The sequence below is a fragment of the Pinus tabuliformis genome, chromosome 8 (assembly GCF_031772625.1).
Source record: "Pinus tabuliformis cultivar Carrire ecotype Pingquan chromosome 8, CPIR1, whole genome shotgun sequence".
NCBI classification, from domain to species: domain Eukaryota; kingdom Viridiplantae; phylum Streptophyta; class Pinopsida; order Pinales; family Pinaceae; genus Pinus; species Pinus tabuliformis.
The window spans coordinates 1,080,974,069-1,080,997,618 of record NC_142294.1 but is presented as its reverse complement, the minus strand read 5'-3'; the positions used below and the strand labels follow the sequence as shown (position 1 = coordinate 1,080,997,618).

At 43.3% G+C, this 23,550-nt stretch overlaps 1 protein-coding gene across 3 annotated transcripts in view; it reads right to left on the bottom strand.

The window, feature by feature from the left end:
- RUG1 (Regulator of chromosome condensation (RCC1) family protein) overlaps positions 1 to 23,550 on the bottom strand; it is a 509,474-nt gene that overhangs the window by 257,834 nt on the left and 228,090 nt on the right. For all 3 annotated transcript variants that reach the window (XM_089373312.1, XM_089373313.1, XM_089373314.1), the window contains exons 5-6: positions 15,244 to 15,345; positions 14,901 to 14,994 (exon numbers count right to left, since the gene is read on the bottom strand). In XM_089373312.1, the coding sequence (XP_089229438.1) occupies positions 14,901 to 14,994; positions 15,244 to 15,345 (196 nt within the window). The remainder of the gene's footprint in view (positions 1 to 14,900; positions 14,995 to 15,243; positions 15,346 to 23,550) is intronic.

Below are 23,550 nucleotides of genomic sequence, written 5' to 3'. Positions count from 1 at the left end.
AGAGTGATCCAGTAGCCTTGACGCAGAGGCTGACGCAAGGCCAGAAGGGCCATGCAGAAGTAGCGTAGAGGGAGAGAGAGAAAGTTGAAAATCAAAGCAGTGAGTCAATTTCAGCAGCCAGAAGTCGGGGTGTGAAACTGGGAGGCTTATAGCAGTGACTCTGGGCTACTAATCGATTCCCCAGTTGGGTGACGTTGTGCCTGAGAGGGTTGACGTTGGGGCAGCGTAGAGGCAGCACAGAGACATTGTAGGAGCTACCAGGGGCACCTCATCCAGCAGCCGGAACAGCCAGTACTTTTTCTTGGTGATTATGTGAGGTGAACTCACAAAGCTTCTACCAGTATTTATCTCTCTATAACTGAATAACCCTGTGAGGTATTCCATGATGTATTCAAAATTTGCTACTGCTTAATAATAATAAACCCTCATAGCTGCTGCATCGGTTTTCCTGCATTGGGTTTTTCTAGGGACTATTGTCCAAAAATAACGGTGTCCTATGTGTTTTTATTTTCCTTACTCAATTTTTGTGTTTCAGAATCATAATTATTTTGGTGTAGGTTGCTTCAGTAGTTTACTTCAATGTTTCAAGAAGAAATCTGAAATAAGATTGTAATGGTACTTACAATCTAGCTGAAGTAGATTCAGTTGGTTGCAGCAGGATCCCTGAGATTGTTAGATCTAAGAATTTTCACATATTGCTCCCCACGAATGTATGGCCAATGCACGACCAAAAAAATTCAACACGCACAGGTTAAGCCCACAAACAGTCTAGTATGACACGTGGTGATTGTGACTCTTTAATGAAATTTGGCCTTGGTACCAAATCTGAATTACAGATTTGTCCTAAGCACCAAACGCATCCTTGGCACTTTGAAATTTCTAAAAATTTAATTCATGCAACTCCAGAGAAATACCAACTCAATCACCAACCCATGAAGAAGTCGACCCTCAGACATAGGTACAAGTTGCCTATAATCCTTCAGTTAACAATTTAGCCAACAAGCAAAATTTTGTTCTTCGCGGCCTTTACAGAGTGAGAGTTTCGAGCTTTAAGTCACTTGCACCTCGTCCTTGACAGTCAGAGATATGCATCCGCTCACCAAAGCTTGACTACATCGCACCAGTGCTCTCTCTGGCATAGATCGCTTCTTTTATGCATTCCCAGGTGGTCGTCTATCTCTCATCATCTGGTTGTAGGAAATAAATATTCCAATGATGCTTGGCACTATTTAACTACCTTGGAACCAACTGTTATAGGCAGGATATGCTTGTTATGTCTTTTTCGTAAGAGCTTCTATAGATATCACAAATTTGGCCTCTGGATCTGCTTATCTAGACACAGTGCGACCACTTATCCAAGCACGTAGAGCTTCTGACACCAATGGCTGAAAGGAGGCAGTTCTCAACCTTTCTAAAACTGGGCTTTGCTCCAAACAGGGATTTTGGTGATCCTTGCCTGGTAATATATTCGCAATCCTCTTTAGCACTACGGAAGAGTATTCGGCCTCAACCTCCAACTTTATTAACAATTCATTCTAGTAGTCAGCCTTGAAAATTTGGATCATGGTACAAGGGACCACTCCAAAATTCGTGTTTCAATACTGTATACGCCCCTCTTGAATAATTAAGCTCGACCCCTTTAAGTGGAAAGGATAACCCATCTCTTCCAGCACTGAACTTGGCTTAAGAAAATTTCGGGCTTCGTTACTGTTACTTCACGACTCGTGGCTAACCCAGAATTAGGGATTCGGTCCAGGGGAGCAAACTTAACCACGTCCAGTTGATTGTACTCAGTCTCTTGGACTCCCAAATAACCCAATACCTCTTGCCAACACTTCGAACTCAAGGATTCAGCTGTGAACTCGTCTTCAGGTGTTAGAAATTCGGCCCAAGCAATAAATAAATTGTGTAGTAGTAGAAATAAGAGGATTTCGCTCCACCTTCTTCAATGGACTTCAACTAGCTGGTGTAAAGAGGATTTGGACTCAACACAGGCTCTAGGGATTGACCCATGTTACCAAATGAAGGTGTCTTTTCAATATACAACTCTCGCCCAACAAATTCAGCGTCTTATTCAAAAAAATCCATCTTCAGCATCTGGGTAATAGTAAATTTCGATGGCCTCTATCATTGCCTCTATCACAGCCAGTGTTGCGGGGGAGCGCTCCCCCCCCCCCCCCCGATCCCGCTCCCAATCCGTGCTCCGCGCGGGAGCGACTCGGGAGCGGGTCGGGAGCGCGCTACCTAAAAAAAAAATTTGCTCCTTGCCTTTTCGGGAGCATTTTGCCTTTTTTGCAATTTTTTTTTTGTAGTAATGTTCGAAATGCAATTTTCTTTTAAAGAAACAAATAATTTTTGAGTGGGGCAACTTAATGATCAAGTCTAGGCCCTAGACTCAGGATGTTTGGGAGTGGTTTCAGCCTCATTGAATTTCATATGGAGAAAGTAGAATTTTAGATTTCATTCAAAATCCAGCAGACTTATTAGTTTTTCAGGATTTTAGGATTGGGGGATTGCAATTGTTCCATTGAATTTTGTCATGTATTAGGGTATGGAACTCGTATTTAATCAAGAGCACCAATCCCTCTATGTACCTTGATGTTAGTGACATTGGTTGTCGAACTCCTCTATCATCACTCAAACAAAATCTTGACTTGACATGCTATGCTTTTTCTATCTTATGTTAATGCTTAGAGGGTGATATTAATGACAAAGATCCCTATACAGATACAGAGGTAATGACAAAGATACCTCTGAATATTAATGCTTAGAGGGTGATATTAATGACAAAGATTCTGATTTTCCAACAAGACTAAAAAATTAGACATTTCTCGTGGTGGCAAGAGGCCCAAGCATAAGAAATAGATAATAGATTTACTTCTCTTTTCTAGTTTCTAGTAGCTTTTATAACTATTGACTCTTTCATATTTATTATGATAATTTTTTAAACAATATATCACAATTTAAGTTTGAAGTTGGCAATTATAACTCATTAGTAATGAATTATGAATATGATGCTTCATGAAAGTTGAAAGTTGTTTCATTTCATTTCATTTTATAACATTTCATTTCATGTTAGATATTATTTGTTGTAATGGTTACACTTAGCTTACAAGTACAACTTTGGTGATCAATGATGATAAATGTTATATATTGAATTTTGAAAGCTTGAAACTTTAAGATTGATGAATCATGAGACTCAATATGTTGTATGTTACTATGTTACTAACTTGTGGACGTAGTTGATGAAGATTATAACTTCTAGATGATTGTTGTTATATGGTTCAATCTATGTTTTTTTTTTTTTTTTTTTTATATCTAATTCATTATTCTACATGTTTTTGTTGACATATATGTATCAAAATATAAAATATATATATATAATATAAAAAATGCTCCGGGATTCGCTCCCAAACTGGGAGCTTCTGAAAATGTCGCTCCCGCTCCCGTTTTCGCTTCTGCTCCCCGCTTTTGCTCCCGCTCCCAAGTAACATTGATCACAGCCCTTCTGTCTCGACCTTAGATGCAACCACAAATTCCTCTATCACTGCCTCTATCATGGCCCTTCTCTCTCGGCCTTAGATGCAGTGACAAATTCGAGATTCGATAATGGCAGTTGAGCGCAGCCGAATGGACCCTCAGTTCCTCGAAAATATTTGTCGGCAACCACGTTTTATGAATTTTGACCTTGAGATAAATTAAATTATGGCCTTCATAACTTTAAATTTGGCCACGCTTTAAAATTAACTCCGTGGACCCCACCAAACTGGTTCGACTTCCCACGATAATTTTGGGCATTCGATCTTGACAAAATAAGGAGTTGGCCCTCTTAAAAAAACATTAGCTCGGCCCTTTTTGTAGTTTTGATTTTCATAAATATTTGCCCACAAATCTCTTCAAATATAATACTTGGCCCTTTAATAGATTTTAGTGTTGCCCTTAAAGAATAATTAAGTTTTGGCCAAGCAAAGGGCTTCTGGCTGAATATTTTACCAAAAATTATAGCTACCTCTCCTTTATAAATAAAAAGTCTTCTGAAACCAATGGTCGTCACAATGGCTTCTTCAAACATAACCAAAATAACCAAACACTAGTTTCTCTTAAACCCTCGATCTTCTCTAAGGTTCTTCTGCAATAAACCCTCAGGCTGGCAAGATGCACAATTTTGACACCATTGTAATGTCCCAAATGGGATAATTTTTATAATTATGCAGAAATTTAACTCAACCCATTTTCACCATAAAATTTCCATTCAATTTATAGAAGATTGCCATGTAAAATAAGACAAGAGAATGCATACAATTCCATAATACGAAGAACAGAAATAATCTCAGCTTTCATTGATAATATATAAACTAGGGTTACAACTTACATGCACATACAACCAAAATAGCTGAGATGAAAAGTTGGCCTCCAAGATAATCTGTTGCATTGCTATGTTGGCCCTCCAAACTAATATGGACTGCACTGCTAAGCTCAACTGTGAATTCCGGATGAATTCACCAAGGGAAGGTGAGTACTTGCCCAACCTCACTAAATCACCAGAGGGTTTCCGTCCTGGGGCTACTGTTGAAGTAGAGAATCAGGTTCTCAAACCTCTCCACAAGAAGAAACACATATCCAATATGATCCTCCAATGGCCTCCTCTTTTATAGATTTGATGGACCCTGTAATATTCCTAATTAGCCATGGCTAATTGGAATATTCGATTTTGCCCAATTTTTGCCTTCTATAGTTATTTATAAATAAAAAAAGTGAGGACGGGGGACATAACTCACTTTAAGAATAAAAAGTCACTTCCTAGTAGCACAACGTTGTGACTTAAGGAGGAGCCAACGGGGCCAAAGGGGGACGCAGAAATGGGGCCCACGCAGACACATGGAGGGACTGCGCAGGAGGGAAGAACACATGGCAAGAGGGGAACCACGCAGGAGGAAGTGAGCCTAAGGATTGTGAGAGGCAGAGGCTATAAAATATAGAGGAGCCCCCTGATTTTGGATGATTGAGTTAGGTGCATTTTGAGCTAGTCGTTTCGAATTTTGAGCACGCTGGCTGTTTAGCTAGTCTGCAGCATTGTTTAGTGCATTGAGTGTCTTCATTCGGAGATCTCACCATTAGCCCTGGGGGACTTCGAGTGCCTGCTCGGGCAAGGTATTTCCTTGGCATTTAAGCAGTAGTTTTATCAGCATTCCAGCAGCAGTTCTAGCAGCGTTTTGGAGGACTGCACAGTACTGGGAGAGAGACATAGTTCCTTTTGGTTGTCGTCCTGGATTGGGGTTTTGCAGGTGGATTTATGCTGGGAGATCGAGCAGGGGTCCAGCTCTTGTCTCATTGGAGGATTTTGGCAGGGTTTCAGGTAGAGTCTAGAGGGGTTTCCTTCAGTGGCAGTGCAGGGCATTGGGAAACTGCGCAGAACCCCAGAGGGTGTTTTTCGGGGGTCAGCCATTCCAGGAAAGCTTTCTAGGTTTTTCTGGGTTTCTTGAGTAAAGCCCGAATACAGAGTTTCAGCTTTTTCCGAGGAGGGGAGCAGCCCCAAATCATCATTTGTTTTCTAGCAGCAGCACACAACAGCATCCATGCAGAGAGGCCATTCTTGTAATTCTGAGAGTATTTCTTCACTTGCCTTGTGCAAGTCGAGGTGCCATCTGTCTAATCACATCTTGTACTCACTTTATTGCTCAGTATAATAAAATGGCTTAGCATTTCTTGCTACATTTCTTGTCTATCTGCTTATATTTCCGGTTTACATTATTATATGTTGTTCCACCATTATTTTATCACTTCTGGGTTATTATATCATTTGCATATATTTGGTTGGAGTTTTTGCTGGGGTTTGAGGAATATTCTGGGTTAGGAATATTACAGTGGTATCATAGCATAGATCTGGCTCAGCCTGTGGAGCTAGCAATCTATGACACCAGGGGAAAAACCCAACATTTGTTACAGAGGTAGGAGGTACAGGGACACTGGACGTAGGTTGGAGAATACCTACGAAGAGGGAGACTGTGTTCCTGTGGTGGACGCAGAACAGGTGGAGCCTGTAGTAGACGCAGAACAGAGAGAGCCAGTAGTGGACGCAAAACAGATGGCCGACGAGGATGGGAAGAGATTTGCGGATATGCTCCTCAAACCAGTGCAGGATCTATCGAGGCAGATTGAGGTGATGGGGCAGAGATTCACAGCAGTAGAGGCCAAACAGCGTGAGAGCCCATGAGTTTTTCAGATTGGTGAGGGATTAGGTGCATCCCATCACTTGCCAGAGCAGCGTGATACTACGCAACAGGTGGCCTCACATGCCCCTACACGCTCTACCATGCCCACTTTCTTAGGAGCAGACACGAGTGCCGTAGTCCAGCAGGAGGCAAAGCCCGGACAGATGGGCGATTATTTTGTAGAGTACCAGGCCTATGGGCAGGAGTTCAGGGAAGCCCTCTCATTCAGAGATTTTGTTCAACTCCAGCGGGATAGCAGACCCCGCGACCATCACAGAGGGTACCGGCATTACCATGATGGCGACACCTACCATGCAGCGAGTAGATTCCACTTGCCTACGTTTGATGGCTCACCAACATTTCGGCAAAGTCTTGGGTGGAGAAGTTGGACATTTATTTCCAGCTTAACCAGATGTCGGAGGCAGAGGCCATCAAGGTGGCAACATTGCATTTGGATGGCGAGGCCCAGGATTGGTGGTTTCATGGGATGGTTACACTAGGGCACTCCACAGTGACAACATATGCCAAGTTTACCAAGAGACTGATGAAGCGATTTGATCGGAGGGATCCAGAGCAACATTTTGTTGAGTTGACGAGGCTCAAACAGACAGGGAGCCCAGATACCTACATTGTAGATTTCTTGAGGGTCTCCGTGATGGTGCCAGACCTATCCACGGCACGGAGGGTCTATATGTATGTTGAGGGGTTAGCAGAGCCACTTCGGGGTTTAGTCCGATCCACTAAACCGGCCACACCCTAGGACGCTATCAGCCGGACCCGGGACTTACAAGATGTCTTACCCAGGACCTGGACACCTTACCCCTAGAGACAGACTTTTCAGTCTAAGGGGAAGGATGTGAGGATTCCTCCTCCAAAGGGGAATCTAGGACGAGTACAACTTGATGACGATGCCAGGAGAGAGCTAAAGAAGAAGTGGTTGTGCTTCACATGTTAGGAGCCATGGGCACCGGGACATAGATGTGCTGTTGGCAAAGCACATTTTATTGAGGTCTTCTCCGAGAGCAGTGGAGAAGAGGATGACGAGGATGATGTGGAGGCAGGAGATAGCCATGCCATATAGGGACCTTTGCCACCTCCACCACCAGCAGCAGGTGGTGCATCTTTTACACCTACTGGGGCCCTTCTAGCATTGCGAGGAGTTCCCAAGTATCTGACACTACGCGTATGGGGGACAATATGTGGCCAGCGAGTATTAGTTTTGGTGGACAATGGGGCGACCCACAACTTCATCGATGCCCAGATGGTTGAGCGGAGAGGTATACAAACAGAGAGCTTCGATGGGTTTTCAGTCTTGGTCCCAGGAGATCAGACCACGATGTGTGCTCGTTATGTTCCAGAGCTTTCAGTGACGATGGGCACCTACACGTTGATTGACCACTTTTTCGTGGTCGATATTCTGGACACAAACATGATACTGGTGTTCAGTGGCTTATTACTCTAGGGAAGGTCACGACGGATTGGAAGACCCTAGAGATGGAGTGGGATGATGGGAAGATAGGGAGGCATGAGAAGATACGGGGACAGCACACATATCCGCCTCAGATTGTGTCGGCTCATCGGATGGAGGCAGTCTTCCGGAAGGGAGACATAGAGTGGGCAATGGAGCTGCGTGCATCAGAGGCAGGGACTACAGGGCAGACGATACATCCAGAGATACAGTCCATCCTTGATCGATATGCCATAGTGTTTGGGGAGATTCCACCAAGGCAGCCACCGGATCGGGGATTTGAGCACACCATCGAGCTTGAGCATGGGATACAGGTCGTGATCACCACCCCCTATAGGCACCCCAAGGCCTATCGGGATGAGATTGGGCGGGCTATCCAGGAGTTGCTGGCTCTTGGGCATATCCGACCAAGCACAAGTCCTTTTGCTTCTTCTGTGGCGTTGGTGAAGAAGAAGGACGGTACATTGAGGATGTGCATTGACTACAAGGCCCTGAACTATAAGACCCTGAAGAACAGGTACCCCATACCCAGGATCGATGAGTTGATGGACGAGTTGAGAGGGGCACGTTTCTTCTCAAAGATTGATTTGAGATCTGGGTACCATCAGATTCACGTGAGGGAGCAGGACATTTCCAAGACCGCCTTCAGGTGTCACTATGGGCACTTTGAGTTCTTGGTGATGCCTTTTCGGCTAACCAACGCCCCAGCTACATTTCAGTCCTGTATGAATCACATCTTCTGTAGTCACTCGAGGAAGTTTGTGTTGGTATTCTTTGATGACATTCTCATTTACAACAGGACTTGGGAGGAGCATCTCCAGCACATTGAGATGGTATTGCGTATCTTATAGGAGCAGCGGTTCTATGCCAAACTCTCCAAGTGCGAGTTTGGGTTGACGGAGATGTTGTATCTGGGACACATCATAGGGGTGGATGGAGTGAGGGTACACGAGGAGAAGATCAAGGCCATCAGATAATGGCTGGAGCCGAAAAATGTGACGGAACTTCGAGGATTCATTGGTATTTGTACTTACTACCGGAAGTTCGTCAAAGGTTTCTCACAGCTTGCTGCACCCCTGACAGCTTTGACGAGGAAGGGGGCTTTCAGTTGGTCAGATACAGCGCAGCAAGCCTTTGACAAGCTCAAGGAGGTTATGAGCAGCTGCCCAGTGCTTGCGTTGCCAAATTTTACGCAGCCTTTTGTTTTGGAGTGTGATGCGTCGAGAGAGGGGATCGACGCAGTATTGATGCAGGGAGGTCACCCTATAGCCTTTGAGAGCCGGAAGCTCCTTTCGCATGAGAGGTTGTATTCCATATACGACAAGGAGATGTTGGCCATCATGCATGCATTGGCTAAGTACCGACATTATTTGGTGGGTAACAGGTTTAGGGTGAGGACTGATCACAACAGCCTCAAGTTCTTTTTGGAGCAGAAACAGCGACAGGAGAGGCAGCAAAAGTGGATCAGCAAAATCCAAGCATATGAATTTAACATTGAGTATGTCAAGAGTAAGAACAACGTGGTAGTAGATGCCCTTTCACGTAGACCAGCCACGTTGTCTTTTATGAGCTTGGATACAGACTGGAGGGCTCGACTGTTAGTAGAGTACTCCAAGGACAGGTTTGCATGTGAGGTTCTGGATGGGCAGGAGCTTTTCCGGTTGGTGGGGACGGAGTTGACACCGAGTACCAGTTATCACCCACAAACGGATGGGCAGACAGAGATAGTTAACAAGCTAAGTTACCGGAAACTCCTGAAGACTTTTCCGGAAACGCGGATCCCCGTTTCCGATACATAAACGGATACGATTCTTGTCTGAAACGCTGTAAAAACGTTTTTGTGCCGTTTCAAAAAATCGGAAACTTTAGATTTGGAATTGGATACGTTTCCAAGGGATTTAAATTTTTTTGGATCCACGAAAATTGTGATCAGAATCCACCCTTAAAATGTTAAAAAGCTTGAAAATTTGCATAGCCATAAATAAATAATAAAAATGAAGAAATCAGATTTGCAAATAAACTCACTATAAACAGAGTCTCATAAAATCTTTTCTAAATATTTAGAAACAACGACACTCCATATATTTATAAAAAATTCTTACTAAGAAAAAGATAGATGTTCAAAAATGAAAATAAAGGGGTTTGATGAATGTCTTCGTAAAGAGATTTATTTGAGTGATTAATTTTCATTTTGGTTAAGGTTTTGTTAATTGTCATTGATTTTGCTTTTGATTTCATAAATCCCTCCAATATAACAAATCTTCTCTAGCCAATCTTGTGCCTGCATATAGTCACGAGACCAAGCTGACATTGAGAAGATTGGAATGTTCAGATAGGTCTTGATGGAATATCCCAATGATCCCATGGGCCTTTTAACTGTCATGCAAGGAAGATAGATATCATCTGCCATGCATGACACGTTCTTTGAAGGAGTTGGACCCGAAAGCACAAAGGTTGTTGCATTTCTGATTACATTATTAATGATGATGATAATATGTTGAATGTTATAATAATCACTAATGATGATGACAATGTTTATGCTGAATTGATGATGATGATTTGTTTATGTTGAATTCATGACGATGACTATGCATTTTTAGATATAGATTCTAGATTCTAAAAGATGAATGGTAATATGAAATATATATATATATATATATATGCATGTCGTTTCCTTGCCGTATCATATCCTCATATTTTGAAAATTTGTCGTATCTGTTTCAAACCCCGTATCCGTATCCGTTCCCGTATCTGTTTCAGTGCAACTTAGTTAACAAGTGGCTAGAGGGCTACTTGCATAACTATGTCATTAGGCAGCAGCGAGCATGGTTGAGGTGGTTGCATCTAGGGGAGTACTGCTACAATACTTCACATCACATGTCCATTGGTATGTCACCATTCTATGCTTTATATGGGTATCATCCTTTATCTTTTGCTAACATGATGTTTGGTGATAGTAAGGCTCCCAAAACCAAGATATGGATCCAAGAGAGTCGGGATATTCTCCGAGCTCTCAAGGATAACATGGCTACAGCACAAAACCAGCAGAAGTTGTATGCCGACAGGAGTTGGGTGGAGAGACAGTTCGAGGTAGGGGACATGGTCTACCTACGGTTACAGCCATACCGACAGTCGTCACTAAAACAGAAGGGAGCTGAGAAGCTTAGGCCCCGCTTGTATGGGCCGTACAGGGTAATACGCAAGATTGGACAGGTTGCATATGAGTTGGAGCTGCCCCAAGGCAGCAAGATTCATAACGGTTTCCATGTATCATGCCTGAAAAGGGCATTGGGGCAGCAGGTGACAGTGACAGATGAGCTACCACCCATGAATGACGAGGGGCATTTGGTATTGCAGCCGGAGGCTATCATTGACACCAGGGAAAGGCAGCTACGGAGCAGGACGGTCCGGGAATTCTTGGTGAGGTGGAAGAATTTGCCGGATGAGGATGCCACTTGGGAGAGAGAGGAGATCTTGCAGCATCCATCACTTCAGTTGCTTGAGGACAAGCAACATTTTGCCAGGGGAGACTGTAATACTCCTAATTAGCCATGGCTGATTGGAATATTCGATTTTGCCCAATTTTTGCCTTCTATAGTTATTTATAAATAAAAAAAGTGAGGACGGGGGACATAACTCACTTAAGGAGGAGCCAAGGGGGCCAAAGGGGGATGTGGAAATGGGGCCCACACAGACACATGGAGGGACTGCGCAGGAGGGAAGAACACATGGCAAGAGGGGAACCACGCAAGAGGAAGTGAGCCTAGGGATTGTGAGAGGCAGAGGCTATAAAATATAGAGGAGCCCCCTCATTTTGGATTATTGAGTTAGGTGCATTTTGAGCTAGTCGTTTCGACTTCTGAGCACGCTGGTTGTTTAGCTAGTCTGCAGCATTGTTTAGTGCATTGAGTGTCTTCGTTCGAAGATCTCACCCTTAGCCCCGGGGGACTTCGAGTGCCTGCTCGGGCAAGGTATTTCCTTGGCATTTCAGCAGTAGTTTTATCAGCATTCCAGCAGTAGTTCTAGCAGCATTTTGGAGGACTGCGTAGCACTGGGAGAGAGACGCAGTTCCTTTTGGTTGTAGTGCTGGATTGGGGTTTTGCAGGTGGATTTATGCTGGGAGATTGAGCAAGGGTCTAGCTCTTGTCTCATTGGAGGATTTTGGCAGGGTTTCAGGCAGTGTTTCAGGCAGAGTCTAGAAGGGTTTCCTTCAGTGGCAGCGCACGGCATTGGGGAACTGCGCAGAACCCCAAGAGGGTGTTTTTCGAAGATCGGCCATTCCAGGAAAGCTTTCTGGGTTTTTCTGGGTTTCTTGAGTAGAGCCCGAATCCAGAGTTTCAGCTTTTTCCGAGGAGGGGAGCAGCCCTAAATCATCATTTGTTTTCTAGCAGCAGCGTCCACGCAGAGAGGCCATTCTTGTCATTCTGCTAGTATTTCTTCACTTGCCTTGTGCAAGTTGAGGTGCCATCTGTCTAATCACCTCTTGTACTCACTTTATTGCTCAGTATAATAAAATGGCTTAGCATTTCTTGCTGCATTTCTTGTGTATCTGCTTATATTTCCGATTTACATTATTATACGTTGTTCCACTGTTATTTTATCACTTTTGGGTTATTATATCATTTGCATATATTTGGTTGGAGTTTTTGCTGGGGTTTGAGGAATATTCTGGGTAGTAATATTACAGACCCTTCTCGAACCTCCTATTTTATTATTATTTTAATCGTGGAGCACTTTTCCCTCTTTTATTTCAATTAAATATTCTTTATAATGCAAGAAAAGGGTAAATTGGTCACCATGTCTCCTTAGGTCACTGAAACTCATATCTAACCATCCCATCCTATAGATCTTCTCGTTCTAATTCCAACGACCTATTACACTAAGGTGTTTTTTCAAGTATTCCTCCCGGAATGCCACCTTAAGCGTAATTAATTGAGTCAGGGCTCAGGCCCAATAATATCTCTATTTTATTAAAGTTGTCGGAATGCATCGGAACGAAAGGCAAACTGTGTGGATGATGGAAGATACCAAGCGAATGCCGTCAGACCTCATAGAAATTCCTCAAAACCCCTCCAAAAGCCCTTGGGCCCGCTGATGACACTAACTTGCACCTGTGACCTGTCTGGCCCCAACTCTAAAAGTCCATCCTAACCATGTCATAAGGAACACCAAAAAAAAGGAACATTACACTAGGGCAAAAAATTCTAACTACACAACTCCGATATTGTGTTAGAATTTTTACCCCATAACATGGGATCTAGACTCTTCGAATTTCATCTTGTGATATCCCCACTAAATAATTTTGCTAAGCATATTTCCAATTTCGCAATTTTGACATTAGGAAAGGAATTTGATGCATAGGGACTTAGCAAAAGTGGGTTAAGTAGACCCATTTGATTTTTGGAGGATAAGGAGGCCATGCACATTTGAGAAATAGGGAAAATTATTTTGCTAGTGGAATGTGGGAACCACAAGGGAGGAATTCAAACCTTCTGGACAATTCGCACTAGAGGAAGGAGGAGAGAGAAAAGGAGGTGAGTTAGAGATTGGTTCCCACCAAGGGATAGAAGATCAGCTCTTATAAATAGCACAAGGAGGCCTTTAATTTTCATCTTTTGCCTATCTATCTCATGAGATCAAACTCTCTTGGAGTTGTTCAGCACAAGAAGGAAAGTGTTGCTTAGCACAAGAATTCCAAGCAGAAATTCCACTCTCATTTCAAAGAACTTCGAGTGTCCCTAGTGAGGAATTTGGCAGTCCAATTCAGGGCTTCCCTTGAGCTGATTGTAGAAGTTTCACCCAGTTTTGTGTGTTCCCTTGGGTGCAAAATGGCAGTTCACATTAGCTGATTGTAGCAGCGTCATTTGTTTGGAGATTTTGGGCATTTGCAGGAGTATTTCCTTCGGTTGAACGTGGAGATTAGTACCATTTTGCACGGCTGAAGTGGAGGGTATTAGCTGGGACAAATTTCACTATTTCTGGGTGTGCATAGAGGCTATTGAGCAGAGACTGCATAGTGGTTAGGAGTAGCAGAGATTGATGGAGTTGGGACCTGAAGCAGAGAGCTATTTCCAGGAGAAATTTTGCGATGATTTCACAGGCATTTTAGCAGAGGATTCATGCCACACTCAGCAGTGACTCTCTTGCCGTGTGTAGACTTGGGCAGTGTGGGTAATTCGCACTATTTGGGACCCTCTGGGTCATCTGGAATTAGCCCAAGATTTTTCTGGGTTTTTGTGGGTTTGGTGTGAGAAACTCCAGGTTAATTTTGCAGAATTTTCTGGGTAGTTTTGAGGGCAGAAATCCCAGTTCTCCTCTAGCAGCAGCAGCAGTATTTTCTAGGCAGTGCGTAGATATTTGGGGGAGATATTTCCAGCAACTGAGCCATCACTTTCTCCCCTGGGTTTTTGCATAGCTTGCAGTAGCAAGCTCAGGTTCTATTGCTCTTGCTATATTGTGTACTCAGCTTCCTAATATTAATAAAATTGCTCAATTTCCTTGCCCAATTTATTGAGTTACTGATTGTGCATGGATGTTTAAATTTTCAATCATTGTAGCTTAGTGCATGTTCTTGATTTTCATTGCTATTTCCTAGTTGGAATATTACAAATCCCTACAACAGAATCTAAAACCTTCTGAAACACTTAAACTTCAGATCTGCAAACATTAAAAATGTTATAGACAATATTCAAGATTCTAGACATCTCATATCAAAAGGTTGGATCATTCCAGCAACAGTGAGATTCTAGATTAAATAAAATGAAGTCTAGAAACCAGATTTGGAAATTAAATCAGCTCAGCACCAACCAAACATTAAGTATATATCAGATCTAAGAACTATATAATAAAGAATCAGCTCAACACCATACTGGTTAATTAGATCTTCGTGCTAAACGAGCAGTAAACAAAAAATATATGAGATATGGAAAATCAGATCCACTCTTCTGCACCGGAAATCACATATTTTTCTAATACTTGACATTTCTACTTATTAGTATCTTTATCTTTATTGTTCTAATTTTCAGGAGTAGCCTTGGCACTCCTATACCTTGTTGCTACTGGCTGTAATATTGAGTCCCATCGACCTACTTATTTGGTTGTTTATGGACATTAATAAAATTCTCTTATCTAATCTTTTTTGTTGAAGTTATAGTTCTATCATTTGGCTGAAAAGTTCTACAGGTAATGTAACATTCAAAAAAAAAGATTTCAAAGAAAACCTTGAATTTTCAAGGAATTTTAACATGCTTGATTGGTAGCCATGACCAAGTCGCCCATTTTCTCCTAACCCCCAGCTCATCACCTTGCCATCCTCTTGGAAACACAACAACAAACAGAAAAGTTAAAACATATTCAAAATATTTACAGGTCAGAAAACAATTGAACAATCCATGTGCACTGCAATTATTGCATACCACCTAAATTTGACTTTGGCATGTAGGTAAAACTTATCTCCAATCAAACTCTAATTGTAGAACAACAACATCTTAAATTGAAATAGAGGAAATCATTGCTTGCTCTAGAGAACCTGAAAGTAGGTCAAAAGTAAAGAGTGTTTATTACCTGTGAGAGCAAGAGAGTGCTCAGAACCCAAAGCAATCATTCTGATTTGCAGACCACTCAAAGCCTCCACTTTATTCGCAATACAAACTGTATTTGGTGCCTCTGATTTTAGGAAATACAAAGTTCATAATATTAAAACTTATAAGATACATTCAAAAAGAGCAAACATAATATTGCATAGTTAGCAAATACATATGATCCATCTATAATACTCAGGGAGACCATATTAGGCCATGCATGAAAAATATTAAATAACACAATTTAATATGTTTAAAAAATGAAGAGTCCAAAGCTCTAAACATATAAAATGAAGAAAAGGAAACTTAAAGAGGAAAACTACCACATTCTAATGTTGTCTCTAGTTCAAAACAAGCAAGACTGTATGAAAATCAACACACAGAAATACTAAATTATTTTTTTCACAAACAGAAGGATACTACTACGTCAAAGGCTGCATTAGTAAATGCATTACTCTTACACGTGTGATTGAGAAATGTAACCACATAAGATCCTATTGCACAGGCCTTGAACTCAGCAACAATTAAACCAACTATAGGGACAAAATCATATTTGGGCAACTGCATACACCTCACTTGTATCTAACTTGAGACTTATGAAACCACTCTTTCTTTTTTCTAAATGCATTTTATATTTATTTTCAATCAAAAAATAAAAACGTGGAAGGGTATATACAATGAACGTCATAACCTCTTCCTAAGAGCCACTAGAGCAGAAATAAGAGCACAATATTCTATGTGATCCAAAGATTGGGCATCCTTGATAAAAAAAAAAATCTCCTATAGCCAAAAGTTGATAGTGTATCTCATCTTTCCACAATGTACTTAAATAGAAAGAGAGTTGACCTCCTCTTTAGAAACAAGCTAACACCTGATTTTTCACAACACAAATAACACCAATCCCTGCAAGCAAGGCCAAATCCCTAAAAAAGCATTACAGATAAAAAAACACCCATCAGTGAACAGAATAACACATCAATGCACCCCAGCCGAGAGTAACACATCATGTTGAGCCTCAAACAAGCCCCAACATCGCTTGGAAAACAGGCACGCCCAAAAAATATGCTTGGCAGTATGCAAGCATTGACAAACTAGGCAAAGGCCATCCAAGAGACCACTCTTGGCCACACTGCCCTTGGAAGGAATCTCTTGATATATGATCGACCATGCAAAAACTCAACTTATAGGAAAGCCACATCATCCAAACATTGCAAAGATGATGAACCCAACATTCCTCTATATCCTTAGATACCCATTTTGTAGTGGCCTAGGGCAATTTTTTCTTTGTCCTTGGGTATGCTTTTATTATAGCTAGGGTTTCCTTCAACAAAAACAGCAGTAGACATAAACAGTAGAATCCCATTATGAACACAAGTATAAGATTCAAGTTTCAACAGCAATATAGTTCTTCAATAAAAGCACACTGATCTAGGCCTTACTGCCCACTATACAGAATTTGTACCCAACCATTTAATTTACCCACTATAATTTGCAAACCACAATTTAGCAAAAACAAAGCTACACCAAATCCAAAGAACCTATCACTGGCTTACTGTCTACTGCTCATAATCTGGTCTTACTGCCTCAGAGACCGAGATCCCTTTCTATGGAAGTCGTATGGACAAAATTTGGGCTTCTCTTCTGTGGGAAGACCACAGCGTTTCTGCTGGCCACAGGGTCACTTGCCGGATCTCCTTTCTGTGGACAACCGTGGAAAAAGGGCCAAACTTCCCCTTCCTGTGTGTAACTGAAAGACAAAGAGGTGTACCCGTAGAAGAACTTGCCTTAGGGCCCAAGGATGCCACGAAGTGCTTCAGAAAACCACTGAGTCCTGCCTCAGAGGGGTCCGAACTGCCTTAGGAAACCATCAAATTTCTACCTCAGAGGGGTCTGAAATGCCTCAGGAAAACACTGAATTTCTGCCTCGGAGATGTCCGAATTTTGCCTTTGGAAACCACCGAATTTCTGCCTCAGAGATATCTGAATTTTTCCTCAGGAAACCACCAAACCTTGTTGATTTTCCAAATAGATGAATCCCATGATTTCCAGACCAGAACAGAAGATAAATGAAAGATTTACTAACTAGGGTGGAATCTTTCACCACCGAATTAGTAGAGGAAAAGGGGTGTTAAAACCCTCAAAGCCACAGCTCAACAAAAAAGATGTATTTGATCCAATTCGATGATGCTAACTTTATTCCAACTCTCCTCTATATGTACATTCCTTCATGGGCTCCCAAATTGAGGGGTTGTGAATACAACCCCTAAGTTTGCATTCTTTTGCTCCAGTCGACCCAACATTTACAAAATGTTTCCCCAACATTGGAAAAATTGGGTTTTACCGCCTTTATCAAAACTATAGCCTACGGGGTTGGATAGGCTATTTCGTCCTCCCTTAGCCAGTCAATTGGGAGAGGACATTACATATTGCACATTAAGAACCAAGGAAAGAAGATGTCTCAAATGAAGCACTGAATACATATGGTAGGGGTCATACTAATGAAGAGGGTGGCCAAAGTTCTGCCCCCAACTCTACCAAAACAGTCCAGACTCCAAGCATACCAGTGTTCATCTCAAACAATTTAGACTTTGGAATCAGGGCCCGCAACTCCATGTTCGAGAGGCAATCAATGGAGAGAAGACCATACTCCTAAACAAGGGGCTGCTACTCCTAGGCACAAGCACCAAGTTCCAGCAAATCCTACCAGAAGAATATGCAAATACAACTCATTCTACATGCTTAGAAGCATCACATCTACGCAATATTAAATCACGTGACGTGTGGACACAAAAATATGAGTATTTGACACAGGACATGATAGGACAAAGATAAAAGAAATAATAAATTAGTTATTTATCGCTATAATATTCCTAGGGAAGTTTTACAGTAAATAACAAAGCATACTTAGACATAAAAACCACAAAAATCAAACACATAAATCAGTCCGTGAATTCGCACCAAAACTACATTGTTGAGTATTTTATTATATAATATAAAGAGGGTACAATGTGGTGCTGGAAGGAGTGCACCTGGGCTTGCTCAAGGCAAGCTAGCTAAGCCCAAGTGAATAATAAGAAGTCCCTCTCAAATCTGTTGTTGCTCTCTCCTAGCTCTGCGCTGAATTGCCCAAAAAATGTGTTGCTCGCTGTGAAAAATTGTTGCTAGGGCCTCCTCTAGTGCTCAAAATATTTCAGGAAATTAACCTCGGAAAATACCCAGAATAACCCACTAAGGAATTGGTCGATGGTTGACCTTGGAATTTCGGCCCTCTTTCCCCTCTATGGCTCTATTGTTGGGTAATTCGACCCGCTTGTCAATCCTACTGCAAAAAGCACTCAAAATGGCTACAATTTCCAAACAAATACTCCCCCATGCTCCTCCTCAAATCTCAACCCCAAACTCCATTAACTCCTCAACCCCCAAACGTACCTCCTCCAAGAATTGCGCAGTCCCTAGATGTTGCTGTTGAACCTCTCCAAAAACTCGCACTCCCCACTGCTGGAATGAACTAAAATAGATGGAACTCCCTCCTTGGGCTCGCACTCAAAGTCCACCGAAACAAGGGTTGAGATTTCCACTCAGAAACACTCGTGTGCTAAATATCACTTGCAGACTTGGCTTCAGCTCAAGAGTGCTATGTCAAAGACAATTTTTCTCAAAGATGAATGAATGCCAAAATGAGTGCCTTTCCTTCCCTTCTGTCAAAATGCCTTCAACATGCCCATGTGGGCCAAGCTCGATTTCCTCCCACCTAATTTTCCCCAATGTACGCGTACTTCCCATGTGGGCCACATAATTCTCCATGGGTGGCCCCCACACTCCAATAGAGGTTCGATGTTCCCTTTCCAACTCTAATTTTTGGGCTTGTGTTTAATCAAAAATCAATGTGGGGCCTCTAAATGTACATTTCCTAAGTGCAAACATGAATTAAGACGAAATTGGCCAAAATAGATATTTCACTTAGCAATAATACTAAGTGGGAATATCACAATCCTCCCCGCCAAGACGTTGCTTGTCCTTAAGCAACTGTAATGTAGGATGTTGAAGTATATGCTCCCCTTCCCAAGTGGCATCCTCATTTGGTAGGCTCCTCCATCAGATCAAAAACTCCTTGATGACCCTATTCCACAAATGCCTCTCCCTGGTGTCCAGAATAGCCTCTAGCTCCAAAACTCAGTGCCCCTCATCATCCATAGGGGGTAGCTCTATAGCTATTGTCACCTACTACCCCACCGCCTTTTTCAGGGAAGAAACATGAAAAATGTTGTGCACTCAACTCCCCGGGGTAGCTCCAGCTCATATGCTACCTCCCTAACTCTTCGAGTGACTCGGTACGGCCCATAGAAGCGAGGTTTGAGCTTCTCGATCCCCTTCTACTTAAGTAATGACTGCATGTATGGCTGAAGCCTCAAGAAGACCAAATCCCCTACCTCAAACTGCCTCTCAACTCTGCCTTGTCTGCATAAAGTTTCTGCTAGTTCTTTGTTGTCCGCATGTTGTCTTTGAGAGCCTGCAAAATGTCTTGGCTCTCCTGTATCCTATCCTTGGCCCTAGGGGCCTTGCTATCTCCAAACATCACGGCAGCAAAAGATAATGCGTCGTAACCATATAGAGCTTGGAATGGAGACATACCTATGGACATCTGGTACGTGGCGTTGTAGCAGTACTCTCCCAAGTGTAACCACCGTATACATGCTCGTTGACGGCCCGTCAAATAGTTACGCAAGTAACCCTCCAAGCATTTGTTAACTACCTATGTTTGCATGTTTGTCTGGGGGTGATAACTAGTGCTCGGAGTGAGCTCAGTGCCCACCATTCGGAATAACTCCTGCCAAAATCCCCCCATGAACCTGTTGTCCCAGTCACTGACAATGATCTTCAGAAGACCATGTAGTTGAAACAGCTCCCCGAAAAACAATTTGGCCACCTGTGAGGTCGAGTACCAAACTGAGATGGCAAAAAAATGTGCAAACTTCGTCAACCAGTCCACCACCACATAAATGCGGTCCTTTCCCTATACTGTGGGCAACCTGGTAATGAGGTTCATCGATACACTCTCCCATTTCCCCTCAGGGATAGGAAGACGTTGTAGCAACCCTACAGGGTATGACAACTCATCCTTGTTCCTTTGGCATGTGTCACACTCCCTGACATGCCTTAGAATGTCATCCTTAAGGCCCCTCCATGCAAAATGCTCTTTGATGGTCCTATACGTCTTTGTGAACCCTTGATGCCTTGCTAGTGGTGAGTCATGGGCAGCCTATAAAATCTTCTCCCTCAATTAGGAGTTGGGCACCAAGTAAATCGGGTCTCTGAAGTAAATAACCTCGTTCATCACCCTGTACCGGTCATCTGCCACCACCCCATCAAGGACCTCACATGCAAATCGATCCTTGGAGTACTCTACCAATAATTATTCCCTCCAATCAGAGGCAACACTTGTCAGTGAGAGGGTATCCCGCCTCCTACCACCACGTTGTGCTTCCCTTTGACATACTCAATGTCAAAGTCGTACGCCTGGAACTTTCTCACATACTTTTGCTGCCTCTCCTGCAACTGCTTCTGCTCCAAGAGAAATTTGAGGTTGTTGTGGTCTGTCTTGACCCTGAACCTATTCCCCACCAAGTACTATCTAAACTTGGCTAGTGCATGCATGATGGCTAGCATCTCTTTGTCATAGATGGAGTACAACCTCTCATGGGGCAATAGTTTCCAACTCTCAAAGGCTATGGGGTGCCCTCCCTACATCAAAATTGCACCTACTCCCTCCTTGGATGCATCGCACACTAGCACAAAGGACTGGGTGAAATCAGGAAGTGCCAATACAAGACAACTCCTCATGACCTATTTGAGGGGCTCAAAAGCCTCCTGCGCTGTAACTGTCCACTCAAAGGCCCCATTCTTCGTCAAATCAATGAGGGGAGCTACCAACTAAGAGAAGCTCTTCACAAAGTTCCTGTAGTAAGTGCAAATGCCCACAAATCCCCTCAACTCTATCAAATTCTAAGGCTTTGGCCAATCCCGGATGGCCCTAATCTTCTCCTCATGGACCCTCACACCATCCTCCCCAATGATGTGCCCTAGGTAGAGCATCTTTGTCAAACTGAACTCGCACTTAAACAGTTTCACATAGAACTGTTGCTCCTTCAAAATACGCAACACTGTCTCTAAGTGCTGCAAGTACTCCTCCCATGTCCGGCTATAAATCAAGATATCATCAAAGAACACCAACACAAACTTCCACGGTTACCCACAAAACATGTGGTTCATGTAGGATTGGAAAGTGGTCGGTGCGTTGGTTAGCCCGAAAGGCATAACCAGGAACTCGAAGTGCCCATAGTGGCACCTGAAAGCGGTCTTAGGCACATCCTGGTCCCTCATCCTGATCCGGTGGTATCCCAAATGCAAATCAATCTTGGTGAAGAACTTTGCCCCCCTCAGCTCATCTATGCGTGGGATGGGATAACGATTCTTCATGGTCTTCTTATTAAGGGCCCGGTAGTCAATGCACATGCATAGGGACCCATCCTTCTTCTTCACCAGAACAACTGATGAAGCAAAAGGGCTAGAGCTAGGCCTGATGTGCCACAAGTGCCAATAGCTCATGAATAGCTCTCTCTATCTCATCCTGGTATGCCTTGGGATGTCGGTAAGGGTAGCAATGACAACCTGTACCCCTGGCTCCAACTCAATGGTATTGCTTAAACCCTCGTTTAGGTGGTTGACCCGGTGATGTCTCCAAACACTATTGGGTACCTGTCCAAAATGGCATGTATATCCGAGTGCAGTGGCTTGGGCTAACCACCGGCCTCTGAAACCCTCAACTCCACAGCCCACTCAATGTCCCCATGTCTCAGATCAGTTGCCATTCTGTGGGCCGAAACACGCTGAGGAGGGTAAGAGTGCATACCCCGTAGCAAAATTGGTTTGCCATCTGACCCTGTGAACTCCATCTCTAACTTCCTCCAATCAGTAGTGACTCTGCCAAGCGAGTAGAGTCATTGGACAACCATCACCACATTGGTGTCCGGCACATCCACCACAAAGAAGTGATCTATCACTAAGTAGTTCTCCATGGTCATTGTCAAAGCTGGAACATAGAATGTGCACTGCATGGTTTTGTTCCCGGGTACCAGAATTGAAAAACCCTCAAACTCCTTGGTTGTGATAACCCTCCTTTGGACCATCTGTGCATCAATAAAATTCTGGGTAGCCCCACTATCCACTAACACCAAGACACGTTGCCCCTGCACAATGCCCCTGATTCTCAAAGTCAAAAAACTTGGGTACCCCATATAGAGATGCAAGAACCCCTCCTAATGGAGCAAAAGGAGATCCCCCTGGTGGGGGTGGTGGTGGTGGTGGCCCCCTCTCTACCTGCACTGCGCTATCATCTCCACCCACCTCCAAATTTGCATCATCCTCCAAATCACTGTCAGAGAAGACCTCAATGTAGTGGGCCTTGCCTGTTGTGCATCGATGGCTTGGAGCCCATGGTTCCTGACAAGTAAAACACAACTTCCTCCTTCGAGAATCGAAAGTCTCTCCAGGTCTCCTCATCCAACTGTCCATGCCTCTAGTTGGCTCTTAGTGGTGGAGCCCTAGTGTCTCTTCCCCTCTGCTAGAAGCCCTATCTAGGTGGTAGTGGTGCCCTAACCCTCGGTAGAGCATCTTGCAAATTTTGGGCCCTCCCCACTGTGTCCTGCAAGTTAGTGGATCTGTTGGACTTCACCAGTCCCTTCAGTGGCTCTGCTATCCCCTCTATAAACATGAAGACCCTCCTCGACTCTAATAGATCCGGCATCATCTCTGACAGCCTTAGAAACTTTGAAATGTAGGCCTCAGTGCTCCCAGACTGCTTGAGCCTTGTCAACTCCCCAATGTGCTCCTACGAATCTTTCCTCTCAAAACCCTCCAATACCCTCCTAGTGAAATCCTCATAAGTTGTCACCCTAGCATGTCCCATGGTGGTTATCCCATGGAACCACCAATCATGGGCTTCACCCTCCAAATGTAGTGTGGAAATTTTTATTGCCTCCCCCTCCGTCATCTGATTTAGCTGGAAGTAGACATCCAACTTCTCTACCCACGCTCCGACTGAGCTCTTCGAAGAGCCATCAAAAGTTGGGAGAAATAGTCTCCCCATAGTAAGCTACATATTTGTCCCCTGCGTGCCACTTTGTCCCTTGGGCCTATTATTGCCCTTCAAATAGTAAAAGTCCCTTAAAGCAATAGCCTGGAACTCGGGTCAATAGAACTGATACTCCAAGAAATAGTCCCCCATAGACAA